The sequence below is a fragment of the Primulina tabacum genome, chromosome 15 (genome assembly GCF_025594145.1).
Source record: "Primulina tabacum isolate GXHZ01 chromosome 15, ASM2559414v2, whole genome shotgun sequence".
Classification (NCBI taxonomy): Eukaryota; Viridiplantae; Streptophyta; class Magnoliopsida; order Lamiales; family Gesneriaceae; genus Primulina; species Primulina tabacum.
This window is the reverse complement of record NC_134564.1, coordinates 27,943,733-27,968,078: the sequence shown is the minus strand read 5'-3', so window position 1 is coordinate 27,968,078 and position 24,346 is coordinate 27,943,733. Positions and strand designations below refer to the sequence as shown.

Below are 24,346 nucleotides of genomic sequence, written 5' to 3'. Positions count from 1 at the left end.
AGTAGTTGATGTAACTCCCGTTATGTATAAAAAAAACAATGAAGAAACATTCAATTTTATTTTATCCACATAAAAATTTACATCTACTTTTAATATTCTAACTGTGTGTATATTAATTACTGTTGTTATTATTTATTTATTTATTTTTGTAAGACTATTAATCATATAATGTTATTATTATAATTTATTTGTTTGTTTGGGTTTGTAAGATTATTAATCATGCATTACACAACGTTAAAAACTCCTTTAATCATAAAAATAATTTTATGTTAGAATATTTTTATAATCCTAAATTTTTGTGATAAACAAATAATAACGTCGAAATATAAAAAAATACAGCCGATATATAATTGTAATTTCAGGTTTTCGGACCGCTAGATTATTTTCAAGTCATTCAGACAAGAGCGCATAAGTTCAAGCCATTTTGCAAGAAAGTCAAGCCGTAGATTATCTGAACTCTAGCTGCAAGGAAATCATTTGTCAAACTGACCGGCATTACATATGTTCAAACCACTGAAACTCCAACCGCACTGCAACCAGTCAGAATTGAGTATTTTCAAAAAGCATACCGCAAGTCAAGCTTTCAACATCTGCCCTACTTAGATTCAGTCAACTTTATGAAAAGCAAGGAGCTTAAAGTCGCAAAAGCACAAAGAACATTAAATGAGTATTTAATGATACGTATGCCAATTGGAAGTGACATGTTCATTCTATTGGTAACAGTACAAATTATCACTAAAAACCAAATCCAACTGTCAGAGCTTTTTATGCAGATTTCAAAGAGAAGAAAGAATAAAAAACATATTTTTTTTAAATATTTGATTATTCTCCCACAGCGTGCATATTTTCAAGAACTTCGAGCACACGCAAGCTTTCAATCTTAAACTGCTCACTTAGCATATGCTTATCAAAATATATCTAAGTTCCAAAGATCATTATGTGCTATACTACTAAGTTAAGCCATCTAGCTGCGCGTTGAGTTATTTTGTTTTCTGGAGAATCGAGGATTCTTAAACATCTAGATATTGTAAAATGATCATTAAGAGTTTCAAATTATGCAGTAATATGTCTTAGTTGAAATGAGTTGTTACAAGACGTTGTCAATCAAAGTCTTTTAGTGAAAATCTTAATAAGTGGAAGAAGAGGTGACATTAGAGTTTTATCTCCGAACATCCACAAAAATATTATTGTTTCTGTATTTATTCATTTTTCAGTGTTCTAACAAAACTAGCAGTTCAACAATATTTCTTAATAAGAAAGTTATTGAGAACGGTTATAAGTTTAGAAAATTTTATAAGAGTTTATTCACTTACTCTAAACTCTAATCTAATCTCAACAAGTGGTATAAAAACAGATTTTCCTTGAACTTTGATAAATATCTTTTAAAATGACATCATTTAACAAGATTCCAATATTTTCAAAAGAAGATTATGATGATTAAAAATACCATACAAGAACATTCAAACTAAAGAGGGAGGGGAATTTCGCTCCTCAACTTCTTTCTTGCATGAATATGGCGTTTCTCATCGGTTTTCTAGTCCTCATACATCTCCACAAAATAGTTCCGTTGAACGAAAACATCGTCACATTGTTGAGATGGGATTTTCCCTCCTTGCTCATGCTTCTTTGCCCTTGTTTTTTGGGGTGATGCATTATACTACGGTCTTTCTTATTAACCGTCTTCCTACTGTTGATATTTCTTGCGATCTTCCTCTTCGCAAATTATATCATAAGGAGCCTGATTACTCTTTTCTTCATGTCTTTGATTGTCGTTGTTTTCCATGTCTCTGCCGTTATAATAATCATAAACTTGACTTTTGTTCAAAACCATATACTTTTTTTACAGTGATAACCACAAAGGTTACAAATGTCTGGACTCTGATGGCCGGATGTATATTTCACGCGATGTTGAGTTTGATATTGGAATTTTGATGCTTAATGAATGAAAATTAAGCAAATAAATCAATGTGTTTGATTGAAAAAATTTGAAATGAAGAACGAAGCTTAATGAACGAATATTAAGTTTGGTGGTTCTGAATTAAACTCGAAACGAGTTCTTCGAATGTTGAAAGAACTTCAAACGAGTAGTCGGAACATGTAAGGGACGGAAACGAAAAAAAAAATTGTTCGGTGAACAGTGGTGTACAGTGCCCGGCGCGCAACTGCGCACGGATCTGCGCGCAACCGCGCCCCCCTGCCGAGTGCTGTCGAGCGCGCTCCTACCGAGACCGCTCGCAGCGCGCGAGTGCGGGCGCCTCCTTCGCGTTTTTTCGTGTCTCTTCGAGTTTTTCTGATATTTTTTCATTCCCTTGGCATTGTTTGATGATTGTGATCAGTTACAATGGCCAAGGGACATCCCTATGAATGAAAGATCATGTCTTTTCACATGAAAAATATTAAATGTTTGATTTATTGAAAATCAAAAAGACATACACAACATAACATCTTTTTGCATCTTCTTCTTCTTCCTTCTTCAACAAGAGAGAGTTCATTCATTTCCTTGTGATAGAACTTGAATATTTGAGTGCTCATTATTCAAGTGTTGTAGTTGTATCTTGGGAGAAGATTGCCACAAACCTCTAGCAAATTGTGAGGGGCAAATTTTTCTTGAGGAGAAAGTGTTCAACACTTGACTCTACAAAGCCATTCATTTATTTTCTTCTTGCTTCTCTCTCAATTTGAATACCACAAACAACATTTGATGAGTTGAATTTTCCCTTTGCTACTCATACCATGGATCAATGTGGTGTTGTGTCTACTCCTCATTCACATTCCTCCAGTATTTGTATTCCTCTTGTTTTTGCACCTTTTCCTCCAGAATCTTTCTCCCAATCCACTCAAGCACCTCACTCTTCTTCATCCTTCATTTCTGGCAGTACCTCTTCAACTGCTAATCTTATTCCCTCTTCTCCCTCACCAGTTTCTTCCATCTCCTCTGTTGAGACAGATTCTGCACTACCCATGGTGAACTCTTTGTTCGGGTACCATTTTCTTGCACTCAAGACGCGCCAAGATCGGAGTTTTGAAATTTTTGTTTTCACGTTAAAAACGTTCTTGGACGTCAGTATGATTTAAAAGACATTAAGAAACATTGGCTTTGGCCCCAAAAAAAAAAAAAAATCAAGTTAATCAATACATAACTGAGAAAATTATCTAAATATTTTATAGGTTGGGTTTTATTATTTATTTAAAAGTGTCGGAATAAATTTTTAGAAGAGAAAAAATATTTTGGTAATTTAATGTATTAATGAATAATATATATATATATATATATATATATATATATATATATATATATATATATATATATAAGAATAAGCATTTTCTATACATGGATATAACCAAATCGAATCAGCTCAAATATTCTTTTTGTATTTAATTGTTGAAGTTGAATCAATTATAAGAAATATTTAAAAAATTAAACAATATTTTCAGGTAGATAAAATATATATTAATTTTTTTACAAACTAAAATTATTATTTGCAAATCATATAATTCTAAAATAATTCCAATAGGCTTGTCATTACATAAGATCCGTCTTAATTAGAGTTACATGAAAATTGATTCTTATTTCAAGAAATAATGTAGAAAATAATGTTGGTTTTATGGAATTTGTTATGGAAATTTTCTCGAATTCTAGTTTTTTTTCCCTAATTGTTATGGGCAAAAACTTGTGTGAGATGGTCTCACGGGTCGTATTTTGTGAGACGGATCTCTTATTTGGATCATTCATGAAAAAGTATTACTTTTTATGCTAAGAGTATTACTTTTTATTGTGAATATCGGTAGGACTGACCCATCTCACAGATAAAGATTCGTGAAACCGTCTCATAAGAAACATACTCGTTGTTATGTAATTTATTTTCAACCAATAGTTTTTATTTTTAAAAAACATTTCATTGTAATAAATTAAGATTTTCTAGAATCGATTTTTAATATATGCCGAATATAATACAAATTATTTTGAAAATACACAATCATTTGAAGCAGTAATCGATATGTACACCAAGCGTATCCATTTATTGTTCATTTTATACCCATAAAAAAATCATGCATCATGTTATGAAAAAGTAAAAATTTATGGTAAAAAGTAAAAATCTCAAACTCTCAAAATTATCAAACTACACACTTTATAATATTTTTCTCTCAACTCAATTGTGAGTTTCTTCACAAATGGTGAGGCTATTTATAGAATTTCTTTACAAATAATCCAAAATAAATTCATCATTACCTACATCATCACACACTAATTTTCAATATTTACAACTCTTATTTTCAACATTCAAATATTCAACACACATGTTTTAAATATTAATTTTTAACACTCCCCCTTCTGATGATGATCATAATGATTGTCTTCATTACGTATTTTTATACTACCTCGTTAAAAAACCTTACTAGGAAAAACTCATTGGGATAAAAACCATAGTAACGGAAAAAGAGTGCAGTCACGTAAACTCTCCCTCATGTTAACATGAACAATTCTTCACAACTTTCGTAGATTGCGCATCCCAATATTATATATGTGCTTTCTGAATATTGTCGTAGGAAGTGCCTTTGTGAAGAGATCTGATGAGTTTTCACTTGATTGAATGTGACGAACATCAATTATATTTATTCTTCTCAAGCTCCTTGGTGAATGCGAAGAACTTAGGAGGAATATGTTTAGTTCTGTCGGTTTTTATGTATCCTTCTTTCATTTGAGCAACACATGCAGCATTATCTTCATATAGTATCACAGGCTTCTCGTCAAATGATAATTCGCATGAGATTTGGATATGTTGGGTCATTGATTTTAACCACACACATTCACGGCTTGCTTCATGTAGTGCAATAATCTCGGCATGATTTGATGAAGTTGTTACGAGTGTTTGTTTCTGTGAACGTCAAGAAATTGTAGTGCCTCTACGAGTAAATACATATCTAGTTTGGGAACGTGCCTTGTGTGGATCAGATAAGTATCCAGAATCAGCATAACCAATTATACTTGGATTAGCATCTTTTGAATACAAAAGTCCCAAATCTATCGTTCCTCGTAGATAACGAAATATATGTTTAATTCTGTTCCAGTGTCTCTTTGTTGGATATGTGCTAAATCTTGCCAATAAATTTACGGCAAAAGATATATCACGCCTTGTACAATTTGTAAGATACATAAGGGCACCGATAGCACTTAGATATGGTACTTCTGGACCAAGAATGTCTTCATCATCTTCACATGGACGGAATGGATCCTTTTCTATGTTTAGTGATCTAACAACCATTGGAGTACTTAAAGGATTTGATTTATCCATCTTAAAACGTTTAAGGATCTTTTCTGTATAATATGTCTGGTGAACAAACATTCCACATTCTTTTTGTTCAATTTGTAAACACAGACAATACTTGGTTTTTCCAAGATGCTTCATTTCAAATTCTTCCTTCAAGTATGACACAACTTCTTGAATTTCCTTATTCGTTCCAATGATGTTTAAATCATCAACATTTACAGCAATAATTACGCATCCGGATGTTGTTTTCTTAATGAAAACACAAGGGCATATTGAATTATTTATATATCTCTTTTTCATCAAGTGATCACTTAGCCGATTATACCACATTCGATCGCATTGCTTTAACCCATATAATGATCTTTGTAATTTCACAGAATAACATTCTCTGGGTTTTGAACTTTGTGCTTCAAACATCTTAAATCTTTCAGGGATTTTCATATATATATTACTATCAAGTGATCCATATAAGTAAGCTGTAACAACATCCATAAGACGCATTTCTAAATTTTCAGATACCGCAAAGCTAATCAAATACCGAAACGTAATTGCATCCATCACGGGAGAATACGTTTCTTCATAATCAATTCCAGGCTTTTGAGAAAAACCTTGTGCAACAAGTCGAGCTTTATATCTTACTATTTCATTTTTCTCATTTCGCTTTCTAATAAAAACCCATTTGTATCCAACATGTTTTATACCTTCTGGTGTAAGGACTATATGTCCAAAAACATTACGTTTATTTAGCGAATCCAATTCAACCTGGATGGCTTCTTTCCATTTTATCCAATCATGCCGATTTTTACATTCACCAAAAGATTTTGGTTCATGATATTCATTATCATTTATGATGTCGATTGCCACATTATAACAAAATATATCATCAATTTCTTCTATATCTTTTCGGTTCCATATTTTTCCAGTATTAATATAATTTATAGAGATTTCACGATTCTCGTCAGTTTGTGGTTCTGACAGAACATTTTCATCATCATGTGTTTCTTCAGGAACACCATTCTCTATTTTGTGATTATCATGTGTTTATTCAGGAACATCATTCTCTATTTTGTGATCATCGTGTTTCTCTATGAATTTTCTTTTTCGATGATTTTTATCCTTGGAACCGACTGACCTTCCACGCTTCAGGCATTTAATGACATCATGAGTATCTTCAATTTATTTCTTCGGAATTTCAATTCGAGCAGGAGCATTTACAACATGTATATATGATTTAGTTACCCTTTTTGCATGTGTAAATGCATCTGGTATTTGATTTGCTATTCTTTGAAAGTGCACAATTTGCTGTACATCCTTTTCACATTGTTTTGTTCTTGGATCCAGATGTAACAAGGATGATACATACCATGTAATTTCTTTTTCGGTATGTTTCTTATCTCCCCCTAACATTGGGAAGATTTCATCATTAAAATGACAATCAGCAAAACGTGATGTGAACACGTCACCTGTCTGAGGTTTAAGATATCAAATGATTGATGGACTATCATAACCGATATAAATTCCAATCTTTATTTGAGGTCCCATTTTCTTTCGTTGTGGTGGTGCAATAGGCATATACACCATACATCCAAAAATTCTCAGATGAGAAATGTCTGGTTATTTACCAAATGCAAGCTGCAATGGGGAGTATTTATGATATGCACTTGGTCTGATGCGAATTAATGCAACAGCATGTAGAATTGCATGTCCCTATATAGAAATAAGGAGCTTTGTTTTCATAATCATTGGTCTAGCAATCAATTGCAGACGTTTAATCAATGATTCAGCCAATCCATTCTGTGTATGTACATGAGCAACAGGATGCTCAACAATGATTCCCATAGACATACAATAATCATTGAAAGTCTGGGAAGTAAATTCACCAGCATTATCAAGTCTAATTTTCTTGATTGTATAATCGGGAAATTGATTCCTCAATTTTATTATTTGAGCAAGTACTCTTGCAAATGCAACATTCCGAGTTGACAATAAACATACATGTGGCCATCTGCTGGATGCATCAATCAATATCATAAAGTATCTAAATGGTCCATATGGTGGATGAATTGGTTCACAAATATCACCCTGAATACGTTCAAGAAACATTGGTGATTCAGTTTGGACTTTGGCTAGTGATGGTCTTATAATAAGTTTTCCAAGAGAACGTGCTTTACATTGAAACTTATTATTCTGAAAGATCTTATGGTCTTTCAGTGGATGATCATGTGTATTTTCTATAATTCTTCGCATCATTGTTGAACCAGGATGTCCCAATCGATCATGCCAATTTGTTAATATTGAAGATTTATCAACTACCATATTTGATTTAATGGGACTTATATGTGTATAATGCAATCCAGTAGGGAGCATTGGTAGTTTTTCAATCACATATTTCTTTCCTGATTTATATGTGATAAGACACATATATTTTTCATTTCCTTCATTCATTGTTTGAGTATCATACCCATGGGAATATATATCATTAAAACTCAACAAATTTCTTTCCGATTGTGGTGAATATAAAGCATCATTGATCAAAAATTTTGTACCATTAGATAACAAAAATTGTGCTTTACCACATCCTTTAATCAAGTCTACAAGACCTGATATTGTATTCACCATTGTTTTTGTTGGTTTTAGTTCCAAGAAATATCTTTTATCTCGGAGGATAGTGTGCGTTGTACCACTATCGGGTATGCAAACTTCAGCTTTGTTCATAGCATTTTCCATGTTTGAACTTCAAAAAAAATATGCAACGAAATAAAATTACTGACAATACATTTATAAAAATAAAATACAATATAATATATATGTAAAAAATATAGCACACGATAAAACATTATCATACGGGTACATGGAAAAATAAAATATTTTACATATTTATTCCACCAGCAAATTGATCATTGTCTGAGAAATCAATCAGAAAATCTCCAGCATTAAAATGAGTTGAATCACTCAAATGTTCACTCTGTTCAGTGAAGTTGGTCTCCTTTTCTTTCCCCTTTATTGATTCTTTATAAAGTTTACAAAGGTGCTTAGGGGCTCGACAAATACGGGACCAATGCCTTGGAGTACCACATCTGAAACAAGAACTTTCAAATCTTTTTGAGTGATTCTCATTAACACTCATATTTTCATAATGTCTTTTCTGTGGATGGTTTGGGACACTCTTTTGAGATGAGTTATGAAGTAACTATCTCGATTATTTTCAAAACCACGGCCGCGTCCACGACCACTTCCACGTCCACGTCCACGTCCACGACCACGATTTCGTCCTCGACCAAAATCTTGTCTATAACTTTGATTTCGGTTTCCAGATTTAAATTCTTTTTTTTACGACATTTACTTCAGGAAATGCCGTTGAACCAGTGGGTCGTGCCTGATGATTTCTCATTAACAGCTCATTATTCTTTTCCGCCACAAGGAGACAGGCGATAAGTTCAGAATATCTCGAAAATCCACGCACTCTATATTGTTGTTGTAGAGTTATATTCGATGCGTGAAAAGTGGAAAATGTTTTTTCAAGCACTTCCAATTCAGTAATCTCGTGCCCACAAAATTTCAATTGCGAGATTATTCTATACATCGCCGAGTTGTAATCACTGACTTTTTTAAAATCTTGGAATCTCAACGTATTTCATTCATCTCGGACGGTCGAAAGTATAACTTCCCTTATATGTTCGAATCTTTCTTTTAATCCCTTCTACAAAGCCATGAGATCTTTTTCAATTAGATATTCACATTTCAATCCCTCGTCGAGATGTCGACGCAAAAATATCATGGCTTTTGCCTTTTCTTGTGATGTCGATATGCCATTTTCTTTTATGGTCTCACTTAGACCCAATGACCAAAGATGCATTTCTACATCGAGAGTACATGGCATATAATTTTTCCCCGTAATATCAAGAGCAATGAATTCGAGCTTTGCCAAGTTTGTCATGGTGGTACTAAAAAAAATTTACGATGCATTTTATTGGTTAATGAATATTACATTACAAAGTAATGGATAAACAACAAGTACAAGCATTCATAAAAATAAAGAAAACACACGATGATGATATTCTCCAATAAATACAAGACTCGTGAGTATGATAACAAAAATAATTAAAAATATCTTTGAGAAAGTCGTCTTCTTCGAAAATTTGATGAAGAATAATTTTTAAAGAAGAAGTGAAAGTTGGAGTGATTGAATGTGTTTGTGAGATCATATTTATAGGGCAAAAATTAGCCGTTTTGTTACCGTTTATGACCGTTGGTGTACAAAAAAATAAATGTATGCATTTGTATAATTTTATGGTAATAATATGATGTTTATAATATTAGTCATGTTTAAATAATTATGTATATCATATCACATTATTATAATGGGGTGTCACAAGTTATTTTGTTTAAAAACCTTATAGGCTTTTATACTTGTCGTATCCCTTACCGGGAGTGTGGGATGTCGTCTTAACATCCTCCCAGAATTTATAACAAGTTTTTGAAAAATTTATTTTTATTATTTCTGAACAACATTATATTATATATTAAATAGATACACAATAAATAAATAAACAGTAAAATAAATATTATTACTTTTGTTACATTTTTCTTCTGTTTTGGAGCTTGTAAAAATATGAAGGACTTTTAGAGCTTCGTGCTGATAACGTGTTATGAAAAAGTAAAAATTTATGGTAAAAAGTAAAAATCTCAAGCTCTCAAAATTATCAAACTACACACTTTATAATATTTTTCTCTCAACTCAATTGTGAATTTCTTCACAAATGGTGAGGCTATTTATAGAATTTCTTTACAAATAATCCAAAAATAAATTCATCATTACCTACAGCATCACACACTAATTTTCAATATTTACAACTCTTATTTTCAACATTCAAATATTCAACATTCAAATATTCAATACACATGTTTTAAATATTAATTTTCAACACATCACATGATCATATTCCATAGTTTTATTAATCCTTTTTTTTTGTTCCATTTAGTTGGAGATCAAGTCTGCATGTGTACAGAGTTTCATAGAGAATTATAATTCTGGGACGAGATTGAAATTTGAACTAGTCACTCTATCTACAGGCAAATCTCAAAATTTGAAGACAATGTAAGAGAAGTCTTAAAACTTATAATTTTGCAAAAGAAAATGGTTACAAACGTTTTTGAACGAGATTTATTATTATGTGTCTGCTATTCATCATTATAATTTAGCTCACCATTACCAATTTTGAGTCTCTGAAGTCTCAAAGGTACCGCCTTTTCTAAAACCGAGACGTTAACATTGTTCCAAACATCTGCTTTTGTGGGGAGCTGGGCGATTTTCTCGGCTATCACCATGTCTTCGGGAAGTACGGAACCAAATACAGTGTATGAATTTCTCCACTCTTCATGATTTGCTAAGCTTATGAAGAATTCAGGGCCGGAACCAACCCAAGCAACAGAACCCCTTGTTACAGTGGGGCAGTGCTCCATTTGAATCTTGTTGAACGACGTTCCTTGCGCTTCAAGAGTTCCTTGGATAAGGGCGAATGGAGGACCATATGGAGCCTGAAATTTGAAAGGGAGGCAAGAGTCAGAACTCGTCATTTTTTTTATTTTAAAAGATAAGTTCCCATGATGCTTCATCTTAGTTTCTCTTAGCATCAGTTATAATCATATAAACTTCATGGAGCCGGTCAAGAAGAGCTCGAAAAATCATGCGAGGGAGTCAAATTCGTCTCTTCGAAAAACAAACACGAAATTTGAAAAGAAAACAATTTGTAAGGGGAGCATGCATGCTCGTCATATTAATTTATTATACTCTTACATCTTGAATGTGGTTTCCTTTGACATCCCAAGATTGACCCCGATTTTCTGCCCTATAAAAATGGCAACCTGCACAGTGGTGTAGCACCAACAACTCCAGGATGTATGCAACTGAATGTGGAGAACAATGGGGTAAAAGCTGAACAAAGATTAATGAAACCGTCAGTTGAGATAATAATGTAACTGAATTCAGAGTGACCGAGCAATGCTGTAATCATATTGTTATTGTCCTTATTCTTTCTTTTACATGAGATGATGCTTTTTTAGGGCTTCAACAACAACACATCTCGTCGGCAATTTTCAGCTATCTCCTCAGAATGTTCTCTCTTTTTCTAGGTTGCATCGGCAACAAGGTAAACTTCCTCAAACTAAAAAGTTAGATTGTGCACAAGCTGCAAATCTTTCAAACACCAAAGCTGTTTGGTGAAGTCTAAAGTTTTTGTTCAGCTTCGAGCTGAGCTTAAATTGTTCAAACCACGTGAAAAACCTAATTTCACAATCCCAGAAGCCTGTGCGAGCAATTAAACTAAAAGATACCAAAAGCTGTGTATTCTTTACGTACAAAGCTGCATTTTATTCAAAGCAACATAAACCTCAAAGGTTTATAAATTTTGTTAATTTGCATTTTAAAAAATCCCCGATATTTGGCATCAAAATTGTATTGACACGAACAGGATATGAGTTTTAAAAAGCAACTTCATGTATATGCGTAAAACACGTATGAAAGTTCATGTTTCTTAAAAAATGGTAACTAGGTGATTTCTCATGTCAAAATTCGCTATTTGCTTCTATGAAACTATGGAAGTAGAGGCATCAAAAATCGATAATTAGAAATCCACATTAAGACAAATCATCCATATGTTGACCAAAAAGTACTCAAATTTTGCACTTCCAAAATAATAAATTGAAGTTGTTAAAAAGTCAATTCCAAAAAGGCAATGATCGAATTAATAATTCGAATGAGGAAAAGCTATATCATATTGTCTTTAAAATGTTGTGATTCCTCAACTTCATCAATAACCATTAAGCATCACTCAAATTTTTCCCAACTTGTTTATATAGGCCTAAACAAGCATCACACAAAATATATTTACCCACAAAGGTGAGGTTTCTCAAAGGTTCAAATATCTGATTCTATAATCATTTACAGGTCAACAATATATGGTTACAACATGATCCATTCATTTGATGCAAATACAGGAAAAGTAAGAGAGCCATTATCTCAATATGAAGCATGCAATTAGATGGATGTGCATGTGCATTGTCATTTCTATAAGTACATACCTTGATGTGAAGTGTACCATACTCCGTCTCCAAGCCAACTATACCCTGCAATAAGAAACATGAAGTGAGAAGGAAACATGAAGTGAGAAGGAAATCCGAGTAAAGATAAAATGAACTCCACTAAAGACCGGCACAAATACCAATTTAGAATGAGAAAATTTCAAAAATAAGATTAAAAAAAGAATATGGATGGTGTAAACAGGGGCGGACACCGAAACCCGTTCGAGTACAGCAATTATGTATTTTGAGGGGGAACTTATATTTTAGAAAATGCACATATGAAATTTAAATTCTTTTTACTTAAAGGGCGTATAACCTTGCTCTATAGTGGAAGAATAATGGAGCAGCAGATAAAGGCTGATCAACATAGAGACACACACTAGCTTAATCTAAATAATATAATGAGACCAAAAAGAAGCCAGTCATTATTCATAAAACGGCATAGAAAATAGCTTGTTATTGCAATAGGACATGAAAATGAAATTGATCAAGGGGATTTAATAATTATAAATACCTCTCCTCTACCAAAAACAGTGCCTGACGTCCACATTACTTTTTTCCCAACCTCATGCTTATCCGGAACCAAGACATCCTTCTGTTTCTTCAGCCAACACTGTAACAGTCAAAGAAATGGAAACAATGTAAGGATGAATAACAGAAAAAGTTTACTTTCAACAAGACATTCCCTCCAATATGGCATGTCGATTTTTCTCCAGCCTAGCAACTCTGGACAATTGTACACAAATATATGATTTATGCTCATGGTATAAGCTCCACCGAACACATACACCAGCCATTTAAAAAAAAGGGTCAGGGAAACAGAAAATAAACAAAAAGAAATTCCAACCAATTCAGTTCATGTTTTAGATATTGAAGGTGATTTGGCTCTACTAAACGGAACTTATTTTAATGGGTGGACCTATTATTTTAGTCCAAGAAAGCTTTATAATGTATTTTGAGGTGAAAATTAAAATTTTCTGAAATTTTTTATTAAAATGTAAAATAGAGGGGACAACCACCTCTACTTGATTGTTGCATCAGCACGTGCTGAATTTACAAAGAACTAAATGAGTTATATACAGTCTTTCTGTTTTATATTCTAGTTCTCCCATAGTTAATTCTTAATATCCTTGCTCTGTTTCGAAAATCAGCTAGTTCTCTCACATTTTACTCTTATTTCCTTGTGATGGTTCAAAATCCGCTTATTCCCCTCTCACCTAAAAGGAACTTAATATCTCTCAATCATTCAAATAGAGGGGAATTAATGTACAGTTAACTATGTTATAAACTCTAAAACAAACAAAATAAAATCCAGTCAACAAATCATGAACATAATCTAATAAATTCAAACACACCTCACCAAATTTCTCTCCACATGCTTCTTTATTCCCACAAAAAACCCATGAATCACAAAGACAAGGCCCATCCGTCCCTGTACACATAGCCATACAAGCTTTGCAGCATTCTGCAGAAGTATTGAACTTAAAGTCTGTGCCCCATTTCACAGCAGACCCCCACAGCTCTACACCCTCAATCCCTCCACAACAATCCCCACCATTCTGTCCCATTCTTGATTTGTCTCCACTTTCAGACCCCAAAGACTCCATCTTTACATTGGCCGATGGCCTCAAACTCATTATAGATGACATGAAAATGTAAACCATGGAGCAAGAGATCAAACCCATCAAGAAGAGGATCAGTATGCCCCATCGGGTCGATTCGGACTCGCTTGGCTTGCGACCCATTTGTTATTTTCTGTGTTTTTCTTTGATTACCGATTGGAAACGGGAGAACTCGCAGAAATTAACAAAAGGGTATTGGGAAGAAGTGATGTTTTCTGAATTTTTCTTCAATTTGGGTGTGTGGTTGACTTGGATAATTGAGGTGATAAATTTTAAACATAAAGTCCTTTGTAGTGGAATTGTAGGCTGGTTGGCAGTCTTGATCTTGAGTCTTGACTTCCTGCTCGCATATCTGTCATACTGTTTATGCATATATTATATGATTTTCTTTTCACCAACACACGATTTACCCTTATTACCGTTCGTTAGAATACGAGTTTGGCACTTGCGGAGTCAGATTTTCATTTCTATCCGAACTATAATTTTTTAAACTATGGTTGAGTTAATATTGATAAATAGATACCCGAGCTATCGAAAAATAAGACAAAATTTTATGTATAAAAAATATCGAAAAGAAACAAGTCACCCGAACTACCGAAAAATAAAACAAAATTTTATGTATAAAAAATATCGAAAAAAAAATCACCCGGGCCACCGCCCCGGGCGGAGCGTGTGTGTTGCGTTTGTGAGACCAATTTTTGAAAAATAATACATCAAATGTACAAAAATGCACTTTTATTAATCTATAAAAAAAATATCCTTTTATGAAATTTCGAAAATATGTACTTCAATCCTTGAAAATTAAAAAGTTTTTCTGCGTGTTATCAAAGGCCATATCACAATTAGATGATCTTACATAGAGTTTATATACTTTGTTTATTATGTAATTAATGTCATATGATAACTTGATCTTTCCGATGACAAATTCGACATACTAATTTCAATGTTTTACGGTAAATAAAATATTTTACAAATTTCTCTGCATTCAAATCAATTTTTTATATTGGACTAGTGATTGAATGTCAACCTTAAAAAAATTGCTCATACCGTCGGATCAGTTCAACCTAAAAAAATTGTTCGTATCAGTTCAACCAAACGATCTGACCAAAAACCTTTCATATTATATAGAATAATAATATAATACAATAATTAATATATTTTAAATTCCAACGATCTCAAATGTACGTATAATTATAAAAATATATTTTTCCAAGTTTAAAATATAAAAAACATACATATTAAGGGATATGATGCCTATTAAATAGTGTATTTTTTATATTTCACATGGAGATTTGGTGCAAAAAAAACTGTATTATATTTGTACATTCTCAACATCTCTACAATATATATTTTTTAAGAATATCTATGCTATATTAGGGTCGACTTGGTTGGAGTAAACTCGTAATTTATTCCGAAAAAAAAAAATGATGTTTATGAATTTTTTTATCATGTTATTTATCAACTTGGTTGGACTAACATTTGTTATTTACAAAATGACAATAATAAGATTTTATGATATTATAATGATTATCAAATTGGTTATAATCAAGATCTTACCATTGAATCAAAAGATATAATTGTTAGCATAACGTAAATTTATTTCTCTAATACTTGTAACAATGCAGATTTTCGAACTAAGTGACAAATGGACACAGAAAGTTGTATCTACTTGGGTGTCAAAGATCAGATTGTTAGTATGGGTGTAAGATCAGTTTTGAATACTGAATATAGTATTTTGAACTAATATATTTGATGCAGTTGAACCAAGATCAGAGCCAAGGTTCAGTATCATATCAGAGAACAAGATCAGTGCCTTAGTACTCTTCAGATCAAACTCCGTAGAAGAGCAGTTCAATCGTGAAAGGAATATTGTATTCCGAATTCATTTAAGATATTATTTCGATTTTGCACTTCTAGACAAATTTAATAGATTTTTTTTCCAAGATATACTGAATCATATTATTAGGAATTATTTAATTAAGTTGGAAACTTATCTATAAGATATAAGATATTTGCTTTGAATTAGAGTTTGATTCCTATTAAACTCTAGTTTCCTTGTTTATAGTTGGGAAGGATCTATAAAGATCTAGGTCAAAGAGGGACTATATAAAAGTAGGTCAATTATCAAATAAAAGGTGTTGAAGTCGCATGAAAGTACTTGGACGGTTGCAGGAGTTTTGCTGAAGTATTTTCAGTTCTTGAAGATTGGCACAAGGAGCAAGGGTGGTCCGTCTACATTGTGACTGTGTTGTTGATCAGTGTTGCCAACACTCAAGAACAACACTGACGCAGAGTGTTGATCGAAGAGTGTACTTCGTTTGGTTTTATGCAACACGCATTTTGTTTCATGCATCTAGTATTTACCTTGAGTGTTTGATGCATGTTAATTCCTTGGAGTGTCAAGGAATTTAGTTTTGTTTCTTTCACTAGTATTGTTTTGGGTGTAAACAATTTACATAATTTTTCTAGTGAAATTTTTGTCATGAGGCATCGCACAAGTCTTTGTACTTGTGCAAAATTTAATCCAAGTGTTTATTTAGTAAAGTTATATTTGTGTTAAATAATAAATTTCCGCTGCCGTGTTGTGTACAGTGTTGACATCACCGGACACAACAAAAAATTCTGATAAAGTAGTTTTAATATATTTACTCTCTGTACGTTTATGCGCAACAATTATTTCAAGTGGTATCAGAGCTAATGCTTGACACATTAAGTGATTGATTCTGTTATTTTACTGTTCGTACAGGGTAATACACTAATAACCCGATGGATATGCTAGCATCAAACACTGCTTTTAGACCACCAGTCTTGGATGGTTCAAACTATGCCATCTGAAAGTTAAGATGAGAATGTACATCAAATCCATCGAAAAAAGGGCTTGGCAACGAGTCTTAGATGGTTGGTCTCCGCCGAGGACAGTTGACAATGATGGTGATAGCAGAAGTAAACCAGAGAATACATGGACCTATGATGAAGTCCAAACCTCGAACTTTAATTCGAAGGCACTAAATGCTATATTCACCTCTGTTGATGTCAATATGTTCAGCCTAATTACCAACTGCATCTCTGCCAAAGAAGCCTGGGATATACTTCAAAAGCACTGTGAAGGGTCTGAAAGTGTTCGCAGAACAAACTCAGGATGATAACCTCTAAATTTGAATGCTTAAGGATGGAGGAGAACAAGACTATTGTGGATTATGATCGTAGACTGCGTGATATTGCAAATGAGTCATTTAGTCTCGGTGATCCTATGTCAAATGAAAGACTGATTAGCAAGGTCCTGAGATCCCTTCCTTTGCGTTTTAATATCAAAATCTGTGCGAATCCAAGGACACCTCTACACTTAATTTGGAAGATCTACTTAGCTCTCTCAGAACATTTGAGATGAATCTAGACCTACAGAAAAGAAACACTGGGAAGGTTGTTGCTTTACAAACCACTGATGATTTTGTGAATAGCCTAATTCAAGAGGCAAAGGACTCTGATCTTGGTGAGGAATCAATCTCCTTAATCACAAAGAAGTTCGGAGACTACCTAAAAAGAATGAGAGATAAGAAGAAGATTGTACCAACATCAAGACACAGTTTGTTCCTTTTGAAAGGAATAAAATAACCGCCCCAACCCAAGGAAATTTCAGATCAAGAAATGATTCATCAGGTCGAACAGAAACAAACAAACTTGATTCAGTCCAATGTCGAGAATGCTCTGGATTTGGCCATTATGCAAATGAGTGTGCAAACCGACTCCGCAAAAATAAAAACATGGCAGTCTCCTTAAGTGACGATGAGTCCGATGAAGAACGTGACTTGAAGGAAGGAGATGACTGCATTTCACTGTCTGTCATTCAGAAAGATATATGCAAACTGCAGGTGAATCCTTTTGGTGTTGCCACTGGTGTTGCAACACCAGGCCGCAACATTGTGTCAAAATCATTGTGTCTTAATGCCAAATCAATGGAGAATCCTGAAGTTGAAGAAATTCAGGAATTTGACCAAGAAGAACTCACTATTGAGATTGTGCATATGATGTACGAAGAACTATATGGTGATTGGATCAAGAGGAATAAGACAAATACAATGCTTTCAAAAGAAAACACTGATCTAAAAAATAGTATGTCTCGCCTTGAAGTCTTGCTGTGTAAGAAGGATCTTGAACTATGTAAAGTAAAGGATGATCTTGAGAAGGCATCGAAGACATTTGCTAAATTCAATTCAAGTTAATCTAAACTTGATGCAATGCTAACTATGGGAAAGGACGGAAGAACCGGTCTTGGATATGTTGAAAGTATATATGAACACGGTGAGTCGTCCAATGCTGGTTCAAAGAATACAGTATTTGTGAAAGGTGTAAAAGACTACTCTGTCCCCTCAATTTTAAATCCACCCATGAAAAATTTCAATTTTAAAAATGACCACTGAACAGAAGCTGAAAACACCAAGTTCAGTGTTCTCACCTTCAAAAGTCCTCCATTCATCAAAGAAGCCTCAAGTTAAGAAGACTGTGCCAACCTCTCAACCTAAGCAACGAAAGCGTCACTTCATCTGTCACTACTGTCACAAGGCTGGGCACATCAAACCTTTCTGCTACAAACTCATAGACGACTACCTGAATTGGCAATCAAATCGGGTGTTGCACAAAGTGTTGCATAACACCAAGCATAACACCTCAGTCAAGAAATCTACCACAAGGAAAATATGGGTACCCAAAACTGTTATTCGATGCAATGTCGTTTATACTTCTTTAAAAACTAACATTGCAGGTACATGGTACTTTGACAGTGGGTGCTCACGTCACATGACCGGATCTAAAGAACACCTCACAAATTATGTTGAAGTAAAAACTGGGCGTGTGACCTATGGTGGTGGTTCCAAAGGAAGAATAGTAGGGAAAGGAACACTGAATGTTGATGGCCTTCTTGAACTTCATAATGTTCTGCACGTTGAAGGACTTAATTCGAACTTAATAAGCATAAGTCAACTTTGTGACGATGATTTACATGTTAAGTTCAACAAAAATAATTGTGAAGTTCTTAATGATGCCAATGTTTGTGTAATGTCAGGTACTCGGTCTGCTGACAATTGCTATCTGGTGGGAGAAGGTGATAAGTGCCGAAGTGTCAAGGTGAGTGATCTGGACCTATTGAACCAAAAATTGGGACATGTGAGTTTCAAGACCTTGAAGAATTTGTGTAAGTTTGATGCTGTGAGAGGTTTATCCAATCTGAGCTCAGGTAATACATATGTCTGTGGACCGTGTCAAAAAAGTAAACAAGCCCGTGTTGCACACCCAGTGTTGCAACACTTTGAGACAACACGGTGTCTTGAACTTCTGCACATGGATCTAATGGGTCCAATGGATGTTGAAAGCTTGGGTGGTAAGAAATACTCACTTGTTTGTGTTGATGATTTTTCTCGTTTTACTTGGGTAAGCTTTATAAGAGAAAAATCAGATACTTTTGATGTCTTCAAGAAATTGCATGCCAGAATAACTAATTTGCATGATGTGAGGGTAGTTAAAATACGGACTGATCATGGCAAAGAGTTTGAAAATTCTCTTTTTACTTCCCTATGCGAAAAGAAAGGAATCTCTCATGAATTGTCTGCCCCTAAAACTCCTCAACAAAATGGAATAGCCGAAAGAAAGAATCGAACTCTTCAAGAAATGGCATGGGTCGTGCTAAGTTCAAAGAATGTGTCAAAAAGGTTTTGTGCCGAAGCCTTGAACACAGCTTGTCACATTTCCAATCGTGTGTTTCTAAGGAGTGGTTCCACCATGACCTCCTATGAAATCATCATGGGGAGGAAACCAAACCTCAAATACTTTCATGTTTTCGGATGTGTTTGCCACGTTCTAAATGATCGAGAACATCTTGCAAAATTCGACTCCAAAAGTGATAAGTGCTTATTTCTCGGATATTCAATGAATATTCGGGCTTATCGTGTGTTTAACTTAAGAACAAGAACAACCATTGAATCTATTAATGTTGTTTTTTATGATCTTGCAGGTCTAACAGGAAAAACAAAGGAGGATGACACCGGAGGACTACTGGAAATAGGAGAGCAAATGACCAGTACTGGTGTTGAAACTGGTGTTGGGACCAGTGAAACAACACCAGGGACAACACCGACTCCTAACAGAACTGAAGTCATGGAAAATGAAGATATTGATGATGATGATGAACTAATCAAGATAGGGAAAGAGATTCCCAGTAAAATTCAGAAGAATCACCCATCATCACAAATCATTGGCGAAGTGTATGAAGATATGCAGACAAGGAAAAATGAGAAGGTTGACTACCGGAAAATGATGGGGTTGGTGTGCATGAACTCCACGTTTTCACAAGTAGGTCACTCTTGCTTTATATCTTTGATTGAACCCAAAAACGTTAATGATGCATTAAAAGATGAATTTTGGGTCAATGCCATGCATGAAGAACTAGAACAATTTGTCCGCAATGATATGTGGGACTTAGTCCCCAGACCTTCGAACGTCAATGTTATTGGATCAAAATGGATATTTAAAAATAAAACAGATGAATCCGGTAACATTATTCGAAATAAGGCTTGATTGGTAGCTCAAGGGTATACACAGGTTGAGGGGGTGGATTTTGATGAAACCTCGCACCTGTGGCACGAATGGAGTCTGTCCGATTGTTACTTGCTGTTGCAAGTCATATGCGTATTAAATTTTATCAAATGGATGTGAAAAGTACTTTCTTGAATGACATTTTAAATGAGGAAGCCTATGTCTGTCAACCTAAGGGATTTGAAGATCCTCACCACTTGGACCATGTCTACAAACTAAAAAAGGCCCTGTATGGACTGAAACAGGCTCCACGAGCTTGGTACGACAGGTTAGCTGATTATCTGATAGACTTGGGGTTCAAACGAGGTGAGGTTGACAAAACCCTCTTCATTCAAAAACTAAATAATGATATTTTGATCTGTCAAGTATATGTTGATGATATTGTTTTCGGTGCGTCATCTCAAATACTTGTGAATAAGTTTGTGGATTGCAAGTCGTCTCAATTCGAAATGAGCATGGTAGGAGAACTAAATTTCTTTCTTGGATTACAAGTTAAACAATTACATGATGATATATTCTTGTGTCAGTCTAAGTATGCAAAAAATTTGATCAAAAAGTTCTCTACCGACAACTTAAAACATATGAGAACTCCTATGAGGTCGAGTGAAAAGTTGTCTAAGGATGGTGTTGCCGAAGGTGTTGACAACACCATGTATCGCAGCATCATTGGGAGTCTTTTGTACTTAACTGCTACTCGACCCGATATTATGTTCAGTGTGTGCTTATGTGCTAGGTACCAAGCAGATCCGAAAATTTCGCACCTAAAAGCTGTGAAACATATACTAAGATACATTGCAGGTACGCTAGAATTTGGCTTGTGGTACACTCATGACACAAACTCAAACCTGATAGGTTTCTCTGACTCTGACTGGGCTGGTGATTTAGACGACAGAAAAAGCACCTCGGGAGGGTGTTTTTATTTAGGAAATAATCTTGTATCACGGGCTAGCAAGAAACAAAACTGTGTCTCCCTGTCCACAGCTGAATCTGAATATGTGGCAGCTGCCAATTGCTGTTCTCAACTTATGTGGATGAATCAAATGATTAATGATTATGGGTTTCATAGTGACATAATGATTGTGTATTGTGACAACTCTAGTGCCATAGGCATTTCTAAGAACCATGTTCAACGTTCTCGAACTAAACACATAGATATAAGACATCATTTTATTAGAGACTTGGTTGAAAAATGTATTATTCGACTGGAGTTTGTCAGGACTGAAAATCAGCTGGCCGATATCTTCACAAAACCGTTGGATTTTGAGATATTTTTCAATCTTCAGAAATCTCTCAGCATGTGTGTACTTTAAAAACATTTGTTCAGTGTTGTCAGTGGTGTTTCCAACACCAGAGACAACATCCGTTTGTGCATGACTATTATTAGGATATTAGGCATACTGCATATTCATAATCATCATATTTATTTGTGCAATGAATGAACAGTGCAGGCAAATTTCTGAAAGGTGCACTCTGAGTGTTCATACTTCCAATCAAATGTTGAGGAATAAATTATGCTCAATCCAAGACATCGAGTAGTTGAGGATATTCATGGAAATCGTGATCTTGTCTAATGTGAAAAAGTGACTTGGAAAATGTGAGCATAAGGAGAAAAACAGAAAAGAGATAAATAATAAAAAAAATTGTTTAGAAGAAAATGAAAAAAGCTACCTAGAGGAGTCCATTGAAGACCGTTCTTCTAGTGTGGGAGCTACCACTTCTAAGTAAAAATAGTAATGGAAAAAGCTATCTAGGGGAGTCCATTGAAGACCGTTCTTCTAGTATGGGAGCTACCAATTCTGAATCCAAAATAAAATTTTACGGAAGTTTGAATAAAACTCAGTGGTGTTGCCGGGAGGTGTTGCCAACACCAAGTTCAGACACTGCACAATTTATACACTGCCTGACATTTTGAAACTTCATCATATTGGAGGCATATGTAGGACATGCATATTGATTTTTTTTGTTTCGTGAATTCATCATGTACAGTGACATATCAATGTTGACTCATGATGGTTGATAAAAACCTTAATTGACCAGGTTGAAAAAGAAGTGACTTCTTATGGATATGGGGTGTACTCGATGTGAGGTTGATTTGGCTGTTCTTTGAAATTACTGTGACTGGAATTGTCTTTTACCATCTGTTGTGAGGGGTAATATTGTGATATATTTCAAAAAAAAGTACCGTTGAGTCCGGGATTTTTTTACCGTTACTTTGCAACGTTCCGGAATCAGAATATTTGTTACCGTTACTGCGAGGGTTTTTATACTAAATCAATTGATTCATGAACAATTTCATTTTGCCCTCTTCTCTCTGACTTCACAATATTGACCACTATTCCCTGTTTCCCCCTTTATCTGCGACACTTGTTTTTCAAATTAATCGTCTAATACTCTCTTTCTTGAAAAAAAAATGGCAGATCATCATTTGGATCCACAGGATATACGAAGTGAAATGGCGGCAAGTCGCGGTGTTTCTCCTCCGGAGACAACACCACCAACAACACCACCATCTGAAAGCCCTCTTGAGAATCCATTACAGATAGTGGATGTTGCCCCAGAGCCGACTCCACTGGACGAAATTCTCCCTGGAGAACCTGGAAATCCATTGGATGTTGAAAACCCCATTGATAACGAGATTTATCAAAGGGCTCTTCCCACTCAACCTCCAGTTTTTCGAAGGCAATCAAAGCGACAAGCAGTGTATAGCCCAAGCTTCGATGCACCAAAGAAACCACGAATGGCCACCTATTTTACTCTCGACCCAGATTTTTCATCGGGAGATGACTCAAGTGATGAAAACTTTGAGTTAGTTGCTCGAAAGCGGGCCACTCCCTCGACAAAGACATCTGCTTCCATCTCTACCCCTGCTGCTCCGCCTGCCAAATCTCCTGACCACCCTCCAGAGGTCAGTTTCTCATCGGATGAAGAACAATCGCTGACTGATTTTCTTAACAGCTTGCGCGAATCAAAGAAGAAACAAGAATCTGAGAATAAAGGTGGCGATATTCAACCGGAGATCCTCGAGAAGAGCCTATCAGAATCCGACACTGAAGCCGAAGAATCTGAGGATGGTATTGATCAAGGAGGCAGGACTGAGGAAAATACTGAAGGTGTTGAGCCCTGTGTTTAGCCAGGTGCTGCCAACACTGATTTGGATTAGTACAATCTTGCCTCCTCCTTCTCCTCGAAGTTCTACACTGATACGGCTGTGGTTCAATGGTATCTATACGCTCACATAGAGTTTATCGAGGAACACAACATCGATTTCGAAGCATACGGGAAATACAATCTGACTGCCTTCCTTCAGTCCCACAGATTGAGTACCACTGTCAACTCAGTGATGCCCTATACACGAAGACCAATCCTCGAATTCTACTGCAATTTGGTCTCTAGTGTTGGTGATCGGAGATCTGCTAAGTATGGGAGGGTGTTTGTACGCGACACCATATATGATTTCTCTCCCTACACCATTAATGAGTTCTACAACACTCCCACTCCTGAATATGAGGATGACCTCCCGCACATTAACGATATTAAAGCTGAACTAACGGGGGGCCTCATCACTGAATTCCCTAGTCTACCCAAGCATCTTGCTGCGGCCAATCTGACCTCATTTTACTCTGTCCTACACAAAACTGCTATTCGAAATTGGACTCCGTCTTCCAACACCACTGTGGTCACTAGACCACAAGCAGTTACTCTCTTCACTATTGGAACAGGATGCAACTTCAATTTTGGACAGTTGGTATTCACCACTGTTCTTCAATTTGCAGAAGGTGGATTGAAATC

General features: G+C 35.0%; 1 protein-coding gene across 1 annotated transcript; it reads right to left on the bottom strand.

The window, feature by feature from the left end:
- Nucleotides 1-10,312: 10,312 nt before the first annotated feature.
- LOC142527445 (uncharacterized) lies at nucleotides 10,313-14,304 on the bottom strand. Its single transcript, XM_075632253.1, has 5 exons — nucleotides 13,706-14,304; nucleotides 12,865-12,963; nucleotides 12,351-12,395; nucleotides 11,068-11,205; nucleotides 10,313-10,808 (listed from the first exon to the last, which is right to left on the bottom strand). Exons 1-5 carry the CDS (start codon nucleotides 14,093-14,095, stop codon nucleotides 10,452-10,454), a joined length of 1,029 nt encoding a protein of 342 aa, XP_075488368.1. The 5' UTR covers nucleotides 14,096-14,304; the 3' UTR covers nucleotides 10,313-10,451.
- Between the last annotated feature and the right edge of the window lie 10,042 nt (nucleotides 14,305-24,346).

Bases quoted from the DNA above. Each gene is read 5' to 3' on its own strand.
- LOC142527445 (XM_075632253.1), bottom strand. From the start codon at position 14,095: ATGGGTCGCAAGCCAAGCGAGTCCGAATCGACCCGATGGGGCATACTG. The intron at 12,396-12,864 runs GTATTTATAATT...TTCTTATTGCAG, and splicing joins CTGTTTTTGGTAGAGGAGAG to GGTATAGTTGGCTTGGAGAC. The intron at 11,206-12,350 runs GTATGTACTTAT...ATCTTTGTTCAG, and splicing joins ATGGTACACTTCACATCAAG to CTTTTACCCCATTGTTCTCC.